Here is a 17,226-nt window from a genome sequence, read left to right as displayed (position 1 = left end):
TCAGTAAAAAGCAAACTGGGAAATACAAAATAGAGAGCAGAAGAACACTTCAAAAAACATATTCTCACAGATAAGAGATATAGTGTTCAATGAGATAGTAACAGGCTATAAAAATAGAAAATCAGGGAAAAAAGCTTTTTGGAAATAAAAAATCAAAGTAGAAGTTTTAAATCCAGCAGGATATTGAAACATAGATTTTATGAAATTGCCTTGAGTACAGAACAGACATGAAAAGTATAGGAGGAAAGGTATGACTAATCCATTTGGCCCAATAGTGAACAAGTCTAGAAAGAATACATAGAAAAAATGAAGAAGATGTTATTTAAAATATAATAGAAGGAAATTTTCCAGAACCAAAGGACATGACTTTCTAGATTGAAAGGGCCCTCTGAGCATCCTGTATAAGAAATGAAAATTCACAATCTTCAGGGTATAGACAGACAGTCCTAAAGCTTCTTAAGAGACAAAACAAGTAACATATAAAGATTGGAAATCCAAGTAGCATCTGACTTCTTAGCAGCAGTGGAAGCTAGAAGACAATGAACAATGCCTTTAATATTCTGAGAGAAAATAATGTTTAACCTAGAATTTGCTCTCAAGCAAACTACCAATTAGATATATGGCTAGACCCAAGGATATTTTTAAATTTGAAAGTCTCAAAAAAATTTACTGTCTAACCCCACAGCTACTAGAATTGCAAAAATGAAAAAAAATTGATAATAACAGATACTCTTATACATTGCTGGTAGAAATGCAAAATGATAAACTGCTTTGAAAACAGTTTGGTAGTTTCTTAAGAAGTTAAACATACACTTAACATAGGACTCAACAGTTACATTCTTAGCCATTAATTAGCTAAGAGAAATGAAACCATATGTCCATGCAAAGATCTGTGTGTCCTCTTTATTCGTAATAACCTACTACTGAAAATAGCCCCAAATACCCATCAACGAGTGAATGGATAAAGAAATTGTAGATAAAGAATTATACATACAATAACATGGATGAATCTGAAATATATTATGCTGAGTGGAAAAAAAAACAGATACAAAGAGTATTTGATTAAATAGTGTGTGATTCCATTTATAGGCTGTGCTGGAAAAGACAAACCTTTAATGAACAGAAACCAGATCAGTGGTTGCCCCAGGACTAGAAGAGAGGGAGGGGATTGACTAAGAGGGGCACAAGGGAACTTTTTGGAATGATGAAAATGTTCTGTGTCTTTGTTGTGGTGGTGGTTACATGACTATGTTTGTCAAAACTCATTGAACTGTGCAGCCAGTACAGGGTAAATTTTTCTGTTTGTAAATTAAACCTCAGTAAGTCTGACATTAACAAGTTTATCTTCCAGTCTAAATTTCTCAGAAAACAACCAGAGGATATGCACCATCAAAACTAAGGAGTAAACTGAGAAAGAGGAAGACATGAGATTCAGGAAACCAAGAATCCAGTATAGAAAAGAAGAATCCCCAGGATGAGGGTTAAGTTTTGTTCCAAAAGGTAGCTATGCAGGAGGACTAGAAAATGTGACCATTCTAAATTGGAACAAAAGGGACAAGAGCTCTAGGAGAGATTTCTCTCAGGGAAAAAATTGGAATTGATAGAATAGAGATGAAGAAACAGCAAACCAAAAGTTATTTATTAGTTCCAGAAAATTATAAGAAGTTGTACAAGAAAAGGATTTAATAATTGTTCTCTACTGACTCAGCTATGAATGATATTTACAAATTACATTAAGTAAAAGACAAAAATTATTTTAAACAAAATTGTGAAATAATATTGAGAGGATGGGAATGTGTGTGTGTGTGTGTGTGTGTGTGTGTGTGTGTGAGAGAGAGAGAGAGAGAGAGAGAGACTAAAAGATAATGTCAAATAAAACAGTGAAAGTGATTGCTTCTGGGGAGCAAGAATTAGGTTTAGATTGGGGGTGAGGCAAAAACTTATTTTAATCATAATTGTTATAAAAGCTTTTTAAATATGTAATGTTAACCTTAAAAATAAAACTGTCAGTTATTTTTAAGGTTACCAGCATAAATGGGCTTTTTGGGAACAGTAGAGAATTGCAGTTTGGACAAGAAAGCTATGGCTAAGCCACAGGCATGTTCAGAGAATAAAGGAGAGGAACTGCTCTTTTATAGAAGAAATATTAAAAATATGTAAGAGGAGTGTTTCTTCTGAGATAATAGGTAAAAGATTAGTGCCTGAATGAAGATGATTAACTCTCTAGTTACTCTGAATAAGATTTGGAGTACATTGTTAATACCTTTCTTTTAGATTTCATGCCTTCTTTTTTTGAAAAAAAAAAACTTTTATTTCCTTTGTTATAAAGTTAACATGCCATCGTAAAAAATTTTAGTGGAAATGTACAAATAATTAAAAAAACATCAATAATCTTGTCACCCACAGATGACCTATTTGGGCTGTTTCATTTCCATCTTCTTCCTCCTTCATTCTCCTCATCCTCCTCTTCCTCTCCCTCTCTCTCCTTTTTGAATTGAGAAATGTGACATGTCTTTTACTGTGGGATAACCACAGGAGCTGTGGATTTAGTGAGGAAAGAGAGATCAATGGAAAAGATAGAAGAAAACAAGAATATAAAACAAAGGAGGGCAGAGAGAAATAAAAGAGTAAAAGAAAACAAAAACTCAATTTACTGCCTCTAAAACAAAACCAAATATACTTAAAAAACAAAACAAAACTGGAGTCAAGTTCAAGCCTTCATTGCCTGGACCTGAAATGAGCACATCATGCAAGAAGTGAGCCTTTTCCCACTGTCTTTTGTAGGCACTCCTGTATCCAGGCCTACCATGCTATATATATATATAGGGAGCGAGAGAAGGGTTAGTTAATTCTATACAAAGAACCATGACTGGAATCACAGACAACAAAGGGGTTCTGGTAAATTGGGTATGTTATAAAACAGGGTTTTCCCCAGGTTTTCCAAACATCTCCTAAAAGAGACAAAAGTTATAGAAACAATTTTAAAGTCACCAGTAAAGGGAGTTTCTTATTGAAAAGGGTGATATTTAGGTACATAGACTTCTTGTAGTCCAAAGTGCCATTTTTTTCTGTTCCAGCGTTCCTAGAATCCCATGGGCCTTTGCCATGACCGAAGTGTGTGGCATGATTCTGTGTTATATTTGGCTCCTGGTCCTCCTCCTTCATAAGCACAGGTACCTCACTTACTCATTTAAAAGACTGAAAGTGTTTTGACTGTCTCTTGTAAAGGTCATCAAACTTTGTTTCTCCTTTTGCAGTTTCCTTATTAATTTCCTTCTCTAGTCATTGTGACATTATAGTTATTAATATAGGCAAATGTTTGGGATTTGATCAGCAAGAGTAAGCCTGAGCTAGTACCTACAGGACTAACTTTCTGTGTCTATTTTGTGGGGAAAGATCTGAGATAGCAATGTTCAGCCATAGGCCAACCATTGACAGTTTAAACTTATCTTCCTTTGGAAACAAATTGGAAATACCACTTTCTGTAGAAGGATAGAAACTCCTCCAAGGAGAGTGGTCACCTGTTTGGATGGAAGAAATTGTTCTCTGCTTGGAGGACGCCCATTAAAAAAAGATTATTTTGCACACCCAGTCAGTATGGTTTACTTGAAATGGTATAGGAAATTGCTGAATAGGGAAAGTGCTTCTTTGGCACTTTCACCAAGAAATAGAAAGGGAAGGCTTTTTGTTCTTTAAAAACAGAAGGGAAGTATAAGGGAAGGCTCCTTCCCTATTTTAATGAGGAGGAACACTTAAATTGATTTAATAAGGCATAGTGAATAAAAAATTTAAAAAGTATAAAGTTGGTGGATCTGCTATTCATTGTCTTTGACACTAAAGAAGAATAGGGACATTTTCTTGAATTTCTGTTATCCTTTCTCCTCACTAGGGAGTAAGCACTGATGGGCTTTAGGTCCAAACCAACAGTTATTTCAGTGCTTTGAAGGTGAAAAGAAAGGATGATTGCTATTCTTGCCTGACTTTCAGGCCATACTGCATGCACTTCATTCTTTCCCACTCAGCAGCAGTATTTTTAACTCTGAATTGCTTAAAACCAGAGGTGGTTTAAAAATGCGTGCATCACTGCTGCTTTCTGGTTTAGCTTTGCCTCACAAGTCCCCTGTGGATATGAATTTATCCACTCTTCAAAGCAAGCCAGAGTTTATAGGGAACCTTCATCAGTTTAACAAAGCATAGCAGTGGCCAGTTAAATGCAAGTTTTAGTCAAAGAAAGTGTTTCACCAAGTGTGTTACTTGTACCACTTTCATTAGAATCACCTGCACTTTTAAAGTTAAAATGTTAAAAGTGTGGCTTTTTAAATTTAATGAATATGAAATAAAATTAAGATTTAGTTCCTTGGTGAGTGGTAGTATTCACATTTCAAATGCTTAAGAGCTACATGTAGGTAGATTATTCAACAGTGCAGTTATAGAACATTTCCATCATAGCAGAAAGTTCTATTGGGCAATAATGCCTTAAATGGACTTTGAGATTTCTGTCCTTTTCAAAGAGTCTAGTGGTTTTACCACTTGCTGTTTCTTTAAGCAAGGTTTTGCTGCCTGGTGTCTTTTGGTTTGTTTTCTTCTGATCTTTCTCCCTTTTTGGTCACTCTGTTCACAGGTCAATACTTCTTCGAAGGCTCTGCAGTCTGATGGGCACTGTGTTCTTGCTTCGCTGCTTTACCATGTTTGTGACCTCCCTGTCTGTGCCGGGCCAGCACCTGCAGTGCACCGGAAAGGTAGCCAGCTACCTTCTTTTTCAGTCTTCTTCCTGTTCTTGGTGCGTTGATGGCACCATATAGGACTTTGCTTTTAAGTATTTTCAATATCTGTAATAAACGTCTAAAAATAATTTGGTACAAATCTGAAGCCAGGACCTACCTTCTTGTTACTTCTCTCCATTGATACTGGTTCTATGCTGTGGAGCTGTAGGAAAAGAAAAGTTTCTTTCAATTATCATTTTCCCTTTCTCAGCATTCTCAGCATCTTTAGTTCCTCATGAGACATAATTCTCTCTGGTCCCCTCACTGTCTTTATCACTCCTTTTAAAAGTATTCATTTAAAATATACTATCCACTACTCGAAACCTTACTCTTTCTGGGATATACTAAATCATGACTGGTTTTGTTGTTTTGTACTTTGTAATTTGTTTTGGCATATTGTAGGCATATCTTCTCTACTGGTTACATGGAAAGAGGAGAGAGGAGAGATTATGCAGATGGAAACCAAAAACCCCAGTAGTGAATTACATTAAAAAATAAATATTTTAAAAAACCCTGAAAGTCACCTGTACTTTATATATAGAATTGGCTGCTGTGACTCATTAAATTTGGACAAAAGAATTTATTATCTTACTTTTCTAAGCCTCCATGCTTTAGTTATGTGTTTTCAAACATACATATTAACACTGTAGTTGTTATTTTAATGGTGTTTGTGAAGTGTAAAACAAAATTAAGTGTCATTTCTTCTGTAATATAAATAGCTGAAATGCCAACAAGGGAAGATTAACCAGCCAAAAGAGATCAAAAGCTAAAAATACAGCCCTGAGATGATGGGTGACAAAATTTTCTCCAGATATTAGGAGAGTGAACAGTAAGAAAGGGGAAAGGGTTAATATGACATTTAGGATTTAGTGTAAAATAAATACTTAATTTTTTAAGGTAGAAACTGCTTTTCTTTTTTTTTTAAAGAGAAATTATTTTTTCTAATTATAAAGTTATAAGCTTATTGTAAAATTTTAAATTTTATAAAAACATAAAGAGTAAAAGCTCACATAATTCCTTCTTTCACCCCACTCCACAAACAATACTGTTAACACTTGTGTATATAGTCATATAGACTGTTCTTAAGCATGCTTGCATATTCAAATATGTTTATATGGATATTTTTTAAACAAAAGATAGGATTAGATTGCAGACATTGTTCTTTGTGTTTTGTTTAATAGTCTGGTTTACTTTTCTCTGAAGAAATACATAGAACTATACCTCATCTATTTAATAGCTGCAGAGTGTTTCATTGTATGATCTACCAGTCTCCAAATGATGGACATTTAGGTTGTTCCCAAATCTTACTATTATAAGCAATGCTGTTGGAAACACCCTTATACATTTATGCTTTTTACCTATTTAGTCATCTCCTCAAAGTAAGTTCCTGGAAATGTAATTATGAAATCAAAGGACAGGCACATTAAGAAATTATAATACATGTTGCTCAAATGACCATTTTGCTGCTACCAACAATGTATGCACATCAGTTTTCCCATCCCCATGCCAGCACTACTTCTTATCAGTCTTTTGAGTCGCAGTCATTCTGATGCAGAGACAGAAAAACTGTCAGTTTTTCATGACTCATAGTTACTATACCTACTTTCAGACTTCTCTTATGAGAAAGAATAAACCACTGTTTGTTTATTAGAAAAATGATACCTAAGACTTCTATGGTCTTATGTTTTTTATTGAAATCTTTATTTCTGTACATGGTGTGAAGTAGGGCCCGAACAGTTTTGCCCAAATAGTATGCTAGTTAATTAGAAGAGATTTAAAAGACAAATGTAAGCTTATTATGTATGCTAAAAAGAGAATTTATTGTAGCTGAGGGATTTAATTGAGGGTCAGCCACTAAAGAGAAGGATATATGTACATAAGGCTGCAATAGGTGCTACAAAAATAAATTAGATACAATCCTTCTGCAGTATGGACAGCCCTTTTTTTGTGTCTGATGACGTGTTTCATTATCAGTTAGTTATATGTGAGCATTTCTATTCAAATATGCCCTAAATACTGTTAATTGCTTTGAATTATAGTATAACCTACTTACTGACCTGCATTTGCAGCAGTGTTAAAAATAGAAAGTTAAGGTGATAGTAACTAGCAGTCAAATCCCTTACAGTAAACTCCATAGGGCATTTTCATTGTAATAAAGTAATTGCGTGAAATCTCATTTCCAGAAGTAGGAGGTTGCAGGGCAGAACCAACAACATGCCTATTTTTGAATTTTTGCAATGGACTCACCTGAAGGAAAGAAATACTTAAAGGAAATTTCTGTACCTTGTCTCATCAAAACATCTTATTCATTCTTCTGTGTTGTGTTTCAGTTTTTATTTTTCTAGAAGAATATTTGGGACATTTAAGATTGGAAAGGATAGGGAGGCTTGACTAATTTAGCAATAATTGCTTTCTTTTGACTGGCATCACGTTTTCCTGTCCTTGGCTGACACATTTTCTTAGCTGTCTCTGTTCTTCACTGCCTGATTTTTCACTTTCAGGAGAGTAACATCTCTAACCTTGTTCTCATTAGAGGTCATAGGAGAACCAAACCATGTATATTTTAGTACTGTCTTTTTCCTTTTCTCTAATGATAAATTCCTCTCCCTCTCCTGCCTTCGACTGAGGCAAGAAAGGAAAGCTGGGTAGTTTATAATCAGCAGATGAGATTTATAAAGCAGTTGTGATATTTAATGAGGTTCTTTTGTTCATTAGCCATAGTCGAATCTTTAAGACATAGAGCTTTGCAATTGGGCTCTCTGGCTTCACATCCTGGATGTTACCAGGTGTGTGACATCTCTAAGCCAGTTTGCACATCTGCACAATTCAATCACTTCATAGAACTGTTGTGGAAATAACTGTTAAGTGCAATAGCACATGAAGCACTTTTTTGCATGACTTATATTTAGTAAATGCACATAAAATTTTACCAAATTTTTGTATTGTTAGTATGTGTCAAATTTTTTTTTCTTTCAGTGACCATTGCTCAAATTCTTCTTCAGAATGAATTGCTTTTTTAAACCTATGTGTGGTGTTGGGATTAAGTGTGGCTGCTAGTAACAGAAAATTTAAGATGGCTATGGTCTAATAAACAAACAGTGGTTTATTCTTTCTCATAATATAAGTCTGAAGTAGGTATAGTAACTATGAGTCATGAAAAACTAACAGTTTTTCTGTCTCTGCTCTCCTAACATTTGACTTGATCCTCAAGGCCCCTTTGTGGTCAGAGATGGCTGCTGGAGCTTCAGTTATGTCTGATTTGCAGGCTAGAAGAAGGAAAGGTAGAAAAAACTTCCTCCTAGCTGTTGTCCCTTTCCTTTCTAAATAACCTTCCCAGAAATCTTTTATATTTCCACTTAACATTTTGTATAGATTCTGTCATATAGCTACAGCTAGCTGCAAGGGAGGCTGGAAGATACAGTATTTTGATTGAGTTCATTGTGGCTTCAAATACATTTGAGATGCTGTTACTAGTGAAGAAGGGGTGAATGGATATTGAATTGTAGCCATTGTCTCTGTCATAGCCTATTTCTTATTGGCAAGAAAAACCAAACAAACACTACTGTGTTACTGGATTAAAAACTTAGCAATACTTTATGTTATAGTGACCTTTTCATTGTAAAGGAACTCCTAGTAGAGAAGTTTTTATTATATCAATTTCATTTCATTACCAGAATATTTCTGCATATAGCTAAGTTTTGACCACCTATTCTTTTTTTCTTTTCTTTTTTTAAGCAGAGTAAAAGTTTTATTTAAAGTAACTTAAAGAGAGAAGAAGTACAGCAGGCAACCTCAGCAAGGAGAGTCACCCTGAAAGGTTTGGAGAGAGAAAGTTTAAGATGAAAAGGTTACACACTTAGAAAGTGTGGGTGACCTCAGAGAGAGGAGTGCGCCCTGAAAGGTTGAAAAGAGAGAGTTTAAAGTTAAAAGGATACGTACCCAGAAAGTGTGCGTGACCTCAGAGAGAGGAGCATCTTTTTTTTTCTTTTTTTTGAGGTGTCCATTAAAGTGTTTTTATGACAGCAAAAAATTTGAAACAATATCATATTTAATAATGGGAGATTGGTCACCATAAATGAATGAAATATCTATAACTGCTCTGCAGCCACAAAAAGGAGTGGTGTAGAAATATATAAACTGACAGGGAGAGATGTTCACAATACATTGCTAAATGGAAAGATTACAAAACAATATGATTCCAATTTTATTAGATACTCATTTTCCCCTCCTCTGCAGTGAGCATGCATTCCTCGTCAAGTAGTAATAACAACTTTGGTTTATTGAACTCTTTCTTTGTGCCATGCTAAGCCCTCTACAGTCATTGTCTTATTGAATCTTTTGTATTATTATCCCCATTTCACAGATAAGGAAATTGAAGCCTAGAGAATTTGCTCAAGGTTTGTTTCATAGTAGTGGCAGAACAGAGATTTGAACCCAGATATGATTTTATACATATCTTAGGTACTAGTCTGCTGTCCTATGCTATTGGTCAAAAAGTTTAAAGAAAAAGTCATCTTAAAATAAAGTAATTCTGTTTATTTTTAGGAACTATGAGACTCTATAAAGTACTTCTGGGGAGTAGAGGAAAGTGAGGATCCTTTTATTCTTCAGATTTTAAAAAGAAAATCATTCTTTTCATTATAGGTTTATTATAGGTTCATTATACTTTGATTCCAGTTTACAGATAAAAAGTATGTATTGTGCCACAGACAAGCCCTTTCCTTTGTCTTCTCCATGTGCCCCTGGGAGTCTGTGAGATTAAATTGTTTATGGGGGCCGCTCAAGAAGTACCAGGGTTGAAAAGAGTACTTCCACCTTACCAAGCAAGGGACTTTGGGGCATCCATGACCTCTGACTTCCTTACTGCTTTTGACTCTGCTGGATGTACCTCCCCGCCCTCTTTAAAAAAAAAAGTAACATTTTAATTATCATTGCAAAAGTGATTTGTATTGATTTTAGAAAAAGGGTAAAAAAAAAATCACAAAAAAACAATTGCCTCTATGCCTAGAAATATTGCTGTTAACATTTGATGTATTTTTTCTGTGCATAAATATATGTATGTTTATATATTTTTGTGTATGTATACACATGGAAATATATGTATGTATTTCGTTGTACATGCTGCTTTTCAGCTTGCATTTTCAATTTATGTATTACTATTGGTTTTTAAAATAATAGCATTATTTAGATATAACTTACATATCATAAAACTCACCCTTTTAAATTGTACCGTTCATTGGTTTTCAGTATATCCATGGAATTGTGCGACCATCGCCACTAATTCCAGAACATTTCCATCATCTCAAAAGAAACCCTGTACCCATTAGTACCATTAATGGTGACCACCCATTCTTGATGTCTAGAATTAATTAGACTGTGAGTCTGGTTGCTTTTGTTTAGATCTTATTTCTAAGTCATTCAGCATTTGAATTTCAGTGGGAGTGGATATTTGGAATCCTGCATCTCCATAAGTATTTGAAGCACTAATTCATAGCTTTCTTTATAGATATATGGCAGTGTATGGGAAAAACTGCACCGGGCCTTTGCCATTTGGAGTGGCTTTGGTATGACCCTAACTGGTGTTCACACCTGTGGAGATTACATGTTCAGTGGTCACACAGTCGTCTTAACTATGCTGAATTTCTTTGTCACTGAATGTAAGTATCTCTTCAGTGCTCCTATGCATGTTAGGTGACTGGCTGCAGAGGAGGCTGTGGGAAGGGTATCAGGTTCTATGAAGAATGAGAGGAACAGATTGACCTAAGAAACATGTGACTTAGAAAGATCAGAAGGAATATGGTTTTAAAATGATCTTTCTGTCCTTTTCCTAGATACACCAAGAAGCTGGAATTTCTTGCATACTTTATCCTGGGTTCTCAACCTCTTTGGAATCTTCTTCATTTTGGCTGCCCATGAACATTATTCCATTGATGTGTTTATTGCCTTTTATATCACAACAAGACTCTTTTTGTACTACCATACTCTAGCCAATACCAGAGCTTATCAGCAGAGTAGAAGAGCAAGAATTTGGTTTCCCATGTTTTCTTTTTTTGAATGCAATGTTAACGGTACAGTACCTAATGAATATTGTTGGCCGTTTTCAAAACCAGCAATAATGAAAAGACTAATTGGATGAAGACTATCTTTGTAATGGGTTCATGACTTAATATACAGTAATTGTTGAAAGTGAATAACTTTGCTTTCTTCCCCCAGGTTGTTCCTGAATGCCTTGCTTTTTTACTTACGTGTTGAAAAAGTATAGTTCCCTGTTCTGAGCAAGGCTCTGATTGTAGAAAGCAAGAAAGAACAATCAAGAGTCCTTACATATCTATTTGAATAGGAAGCTTAAATAAATGTTTTCTGTTCCTTGTCTTTAGACAGACTTAATGTGGTGATTGAAGTTAGGCTGTTACCCTTACCTGTTAAGTATTTGCTTATTGAACTGAAGCAATCAGCTTAATTCACTGGTTGAAAGTTTTTTTTTCCTCAGTAGGACCCTAGTCAAGAAACATTTTTGAAGCTCCTTATGATCTTCAATGGGTTTGAAAACCCCTACCAAGTGAGCAGTACTTGCTCTTGGAATATTATATCCCAAGGTACTAATCTGTGTCCTTTTAAAAAATGCAACTCCAAAAAGTGATCCATTTTACTAACAAATGATTTTTGCTTTCTACCATCTTTGATAAAAGTGTACTAAACATACTGGGATGTCCGAAACAAGAAGAGAATGAAAGGGGCCATACATGAGGTGACAAAATATAAATAGAGTGCTGGCAGTTTTCGCCAAAGATCCAACAGATGATGCAGGTCTGAGTTTGTTCTGAGGGCTCAGTATGACCTTCAGCAAGTATTCCTGAGGGGAAAATGGCCAAATCCACACCAGTAAAATTGGCTTAATTTTAGTGATATAGGTATCTAGAGTAACTTTTTGCTATACTTGTTAGATGACAGTCCAGTTTTATGCTTTTAAGGATGTTATTAAATGAGCAAAACAGTGGAGTATTTTACCAGGTGTTAGGTAAAATTCTTATGTCCTTAAGTAGGGAGGTATGCATGCAAAAAATGCTGTTTCTCTTTCTGAAAAATTTATAACTGGTTGCAGGCATAATATAACTTTTTGGGTTTTTTTAACTTCTAATTTTTGGCCATCAAAAGTAAGCAGTCTCAGACATATTTGGATATGAAAAGGTTTTGGTTTTTATTTTTAAGGACAATTGTGTACATATATTCTTTCTATTTAGTCTTAATTTGGCCACCATAAAGTGATATGACTTAGTTGCTGTTCACAACACTAGAAATGTAGTGCCTTAAATAATTTGACCTCTGTGATAACATTTGACACTTTACTTTTAATGATTTTGTATAGTAGTTTTCACAGTAGGATGGTTATGGAATTGGAATTTGAACCCCAATTGATTGAGCTTAGCCACTTGGAATATTAATTGTATAGTTATTACATTCCACTTTAACATAAGGGATTAGAAAAGGTGCTGGCATAATTGAGGTCTAAAATTAGGCCACGTAGCAAAAGCCTGCTCCTTATATGGGTGAAATATTTTATTTTTGCACTTTGAGTCATATTCCTCCCCCTCCTCTATAGGCTACAGAAGAGCCTGAAAGGATTGGGCAGGAAAGGAATATTATACAAACAAGTTTCAGCCAGTGCTGAATACCCGCAATTTGGGTCTGCTCTGAACATTATTTTTATTTCTCACTTGAGAAATGCACAAGGCAATTCACGTTTTATTATGCTGTAAGTCTCATACTTCAGAATGTTATAATATCATGAATTGTTGATTCTGTTGCATACTAGGACAAAAATGCCAACATTCATCTAAGAAAATTGCATAATTATGAAGAATGAAGGATGTTTCCTATGCCAGTTAGAGTTGTTTTAACCATTGAGATAGAAAGATGTATAACTGCCATTTTTTCTGAATGTCAGAACAGTACGGAATTTATCTAGGGAAGGATTGATGTTGGCTTTTGGAAAAATGTTGGAAAGCAATCTGTGGCAGCATGAATTCAAGAATGTTAAATGGCTACTTAATGGTAAATTTCCAAACATCCATCTTCTTTCCTTCATATGGATTCTATTCTAGAACAAAACAGAAAAAAAATACTGCAGCTAACTTTACAGGGCTAATGACATTGCAAATGCTTAACAGCAGACTACAATGAGGATTATAAAATAACTTTTCAACCTTGCATTTATAATGTCTGTTGTGAGGAAAAAGTAAGCTAGATTTATAATTTATTGTTATAACTACTACAGACAGTGTTTACATAAATTAATCATCTCCAAGTCTCTTTTTTTTTTTTTTTTGAGAGGGCATCTCTCATTCCAAGTCTCTTTTTGGAAAACTTTGACACAAATTCTTCTCCATTTGTTTTTTTAATATGAAACCTATATTTTAGTTGCTTTTTGTTTTGTTCAGAAATTTCCAGATTCTGTCTTTGTATTTTCTTTTCTTGTTAACATCTAAATCATACAAAAGGTAGTATTTACATTTAGGGTGTGAATGTGGCTAGTTAGAGAAGCTACATGTTTTAGGTCTACATATTTTTTAACCTTGTCTGCAATTGCACACTTGTGAGAGGCTTACATCATTAAATACTGAGACGTCAGTATAAAGGAACCAAGAAGGTTTTTGCTTTGGCAATACAAACTGGAGGTTATATTCAAAGTCCTCCATACATTTTTTATTTTCCTGAGGGTAGCATTGCCTTTTTCTCTCCCTCCCTCTCTCTCTGTCTCTGTCTCTCTCTCTCCTCAGTCTCTCTTTCTCTCTCTCTCTTAGGGAGTAGGAGATATTGAAGAAGGCAAGTTTGTTGTTTCACCAAATATTTTTGGAGAAAACTTTTTTGACTATGCTACAGAATTGTCAACACAACTGTGTTCTCCACAGTTTTCTCTAGCCAGAATTTCTAGGATAAAACACAGCTTCCATATGCTGGGTTTGTTAGCATCCTTTTAAGTCAGAGAGCAATAAGCTTAGCCTTAGAACCAGTCAGTTAAGTGTGGACTGTTCAGAACAAAAGACCCATTGACTGAGAGACCTGCTGATAGTGACGTCTTTTTTTAAAAGTGTTATTTGTGTATTCAAAGTCATATTCATAATTCATAATCTGCTTTGGCTATGTTCAGCAAAAGGCAATTTCACCATTGGTTTCATAGTAAATATTTTTTAAGGATTCTTGTTCCAAAATGCTTGACAACATTAACCATATTCTTGTTTTAAACTTCCTGATCTAATAAAGTTAATTATTCGATAGTCTTTTTGTAGACTTAAGTTATCCCTAACTAAAAGTAACTATAGTAATAGTCATTTGTCAGCTCTTTAAGGGTTCAGGCAGTTGAGACAAGAAAGTTCTCTTTTAGAATAGTCCGATTGCTTTCTTAAATAGTATTGGTTTCATTTAAATAGTTTTCAAAGCCAACAAAGCACATCCGTTTTAATGTCATCTTTACTTGGTGTTACTGTAGTAACTTGATGTTACTGTTAGTAACATCAAACGTCAGGCTGCTTCAGGTGACCATTGCAAAAGGAAAGAGCTTGAGGGATTTTTTTCCTCACTCCTTTTGAGTGGCTTGGAATGACTAAGATTACTATGGAAGTAGGTTTTGGTCCCCCTCTCACCTACCCCTCACCTTCAGAAAATGCCCTAGTTTCAATTATCTAAAATGTGGCCTATAACTTTGCATCAAATTGAATAAAAAATTTGTGAAATGTATAAGCCATTATTCAGGTACCAGTAAATTGGTTTTTAGAATATGTTCTACCCTAAATTACCCAAAGGACTTTTTATTCAGTGTACTTCATGTTTAAGCATATATAAGGAAGCTCTGTGCCTAATGTTGGAGAAGGAATATTATGTTAATTTCATTGTTATTCTAGGGTTATTTTGATCTGAACTATTGGATTGTCTGAACCTAGCCAGGCAGTTGCCAATAATGTCATCTTAAGAATGCTTAATTTTAATAATTTTTTTTTTCAGAACCTTTGGGTTGTTAAGACAACTGAAGTATTTCTGAGAGGGAACAAAGGAAGTAGAAACTGGTACTTAATGGGGGAAGCAAAATTAGCTTGGACTAAAGTGAGCATGTTTTAAGAATTCTACCTAAATGTCACCCCATCCACAGAGAAACTAGTATTACTTGAAGATGTGAAAGTTCCTGTGGTAGACATACCTTGAAGCACAGTATTGTATATAAGTAAATATCGTGATTCTAACTTAAATCCAGATTTAACTAATATATATTATTTTATATCTTTGTTGTATTAAAATGTTTAAAAAACACTAAAAATAAAACGTTTAAAAGTTGGATTGTAGTCTTTTATTTAAATGTCTTTCTATTACTAATGGAGTTGATCTATTTATACAGTGAATTTTTATTTTTGCAAATGATTGGGCCCTGCAACTTTAAATCTTAATGTAGTATCTAGTCCCTGGCATTTATTAATTCTTAGTTGTCTATTAATTAAGCCATTTGCCCTTTCTCCTTCCTTTTTTGTAACTAGGAAAGGAAAGTTACCTTCCTGAAGGTATTAAAATAATTATAGGTAAAGTTGAGAGGAAGGAAAGGGAAGCAAATAGTTACTTATTCCTTGACACATTAAGGTTTTTGTTTTGTTTTATTTTAATTGTAAATTATATAAGAAGATGCCATCATCCTGTCAGATCAGCTTTGGAAATAATGATAAATAGGAAAAGAAGAGAAAACAGTTGTTAGGGGTAGACCAGTAGCCCAGAACCATGTAGTAGTTGGAAATGTCTGTGAGATCTATAAGCTTTAATTCAGTTACCAAGTTGGTTTTTAGAATGTATAAAATGGGGAGAAAAAAAAATGCCTACCGAATTGAGACCAGATTATGAAAGTACTATAGCCATGCTGGCTCAGCACCTGAAAGACGCAGTTGCTTTCTGTGTGTTAAAGTTCTATAAAGAGTAAATATTAATACCTGCCTGCCCACCAGCAACTACTATTGCCTCTGTCACCTTTGAGACATTGCAAGGCCAAATTTACCTGTCTCAGATACAGTATTTCATTTTAAGCATGTAGGAGCTGAGGTATGGAAGATGTTTTGATGGAATATTTATCAAGCATTTATTGACCACCTACTATTTCCCAGGTACTGTTAAGCACTGGTGTGTCAGTAGTAAACAAAACAAAGTCCCTGCCCTCAGGAAGCTTACTTTTTAGACAATAAAGTATGTGAGAAAAAATCCCTGATAGCTGTCAACTAGTAACTGGCCTAGTTACAGTGGTGTACCACTACTGAACATAAACAGTGTTACAGAACATCAGTGTAGAATGTTGGACTCTGCATGACCATGGTAGGTCATCTTAACTTGTAGCAGGCTAAGCAGACACTGTGCATCATAAAACCATACACCTCTTTCTCCCTGTGGGGATGAGCACTGTCTGCTTTTAACCTTTGTTCCAGAATAACCCTGTGTCCATATGGGCCCCTCTTGCAGGCAATATGCTAAGTATATGATATGTTGATGGCCTGGGGCTGGCCAAATCAAGGCCTACCTTCCGATGGAAACATCTTGTTCGGAGGCAGACAGACCCTCTGACCAAGGTGTTGGTCCTTCGGGCACTGGTCACACAAGAATGATCACATATAGCAAAGCACACAGTCTGTCTCCTCACTCCCTATAAGCTGTTCCCTCCCTGTCCACTTGCGCAACCTCGTCCAGTCAGGCACTCCTGGACTCCCTGTATGTAAGTTCCAGGAAACCCTCACGTCTCATATGGTGACTTCAGGTCTTTCCCTCGGTTTTTCTAAAGCTTTCCCATCACAACTCACCCACTTGGGCATGTGATCAGATTTGTGATCACACTCAAATAGTAGAAATAACTGTTGCAGGGCAGCTGCGTCTGGGGAGGTCTGTCTCTGCCTCAGTTAGGTCAAACTAATGCCAGCAAAGAAGGAACTCATTAAAGCAGGAGTAGAAACAAATGTCAGCAGCCATGCAGGCAGCAGAAAAGAAAAACGGGGAGAAAAGAAGTTCATTGAACTGCTCAGCATAGTGCAAATCCCTTGACAACTTCTATAGCCAGAGTCACCTGGCATCCAGGAAATTATATCCGTACCACCCCAGAATTTGGGGGAGCTATGGTGCACTGGATGGAGCGAGTTTACATTCTGAGAATTTTACGTCCCTACTGGTCTGAAATAAAACGGGGACAGAAAAAAGGATTGTGTTAAGACTAGAAAGCCGAGTGAAATAGCAAAATAACAAAGACATTTACCACTGATGGTGGAATTCGGAGAGTTCTTGTCTTTATTGTAGAAAAAAAATTCAGAGACAAGTGTAATAAGTTTATGCACTGTGGATAAACTTGCAATATTTCTAGAGTCTCTCGCCCTGGCCTTAGTCTATCTCCATATCAATAGGTGCTTACAATGGGCAGGGGAAGAGGGGCGCACACCAGGACTGGATGCGTTCT

At 35.4% G+C, this 17,226-nt stretch overlaps 1 protein-coding gene across 3 annotated transcripts in view; it reads left to right on the top strand.

Moving 5' to 3' along the window:
- Nucleotides 1-15,090, top strand: part of SAMD8 (sterile alpha motif domain containing 8) — a 43,374-nt gene extending 28,284 nt beyond the window's left edge. For all 3 annotated transcript variants that reach the window (XM_073240794.1, XM_017654050.3, XM_017654052.3), the window contains 4 exons: nucleotides 3,078-3,173; nucleotides 4,622-4,739; nucleotides 10,270-10,420; nucleotides 10,595-15,090. In XM_073240794.1, coding sequence (XP_073096895.1) covers nucleotides 3,078-3,173; nucleotides 4,622-4,739; nucleotides 10,270-10,420; nucleotides 10,595-10,899 — 670 coding nt within the window. In that variant the 3' untranslated portion in view covers nucleotides 10,900-15,090. The remainder of the gene's footprint in view (nucleotides 1-3,077; nucleotides 3,174-4,621; nucleotides 4,740-10,269; nucleotides 10,421-10,594) is intronic.
- Nucleotides 15,091-17,226: the final 2,136 nt, after the last annotated feature.

Source organism: Manis javanica, chromosome 7 (genome assembly GCF_040802235.1).
Source record: "Manis javanica isolate MJ-LG chromosome 7, MJ_LKY, whole genome shotgun sequence".
Classification (NCBI taxonomy): Eukaryota; Metazoa; Chordata; class Mammalia; order Pholidota; family Manidae; genus Manis; species Manis javanica.
The sequence above is the reverse complement of the archived record's forward strand: the minus strand, read 5'-3'. Positions and strand labels throughout refer to the sequence as shown.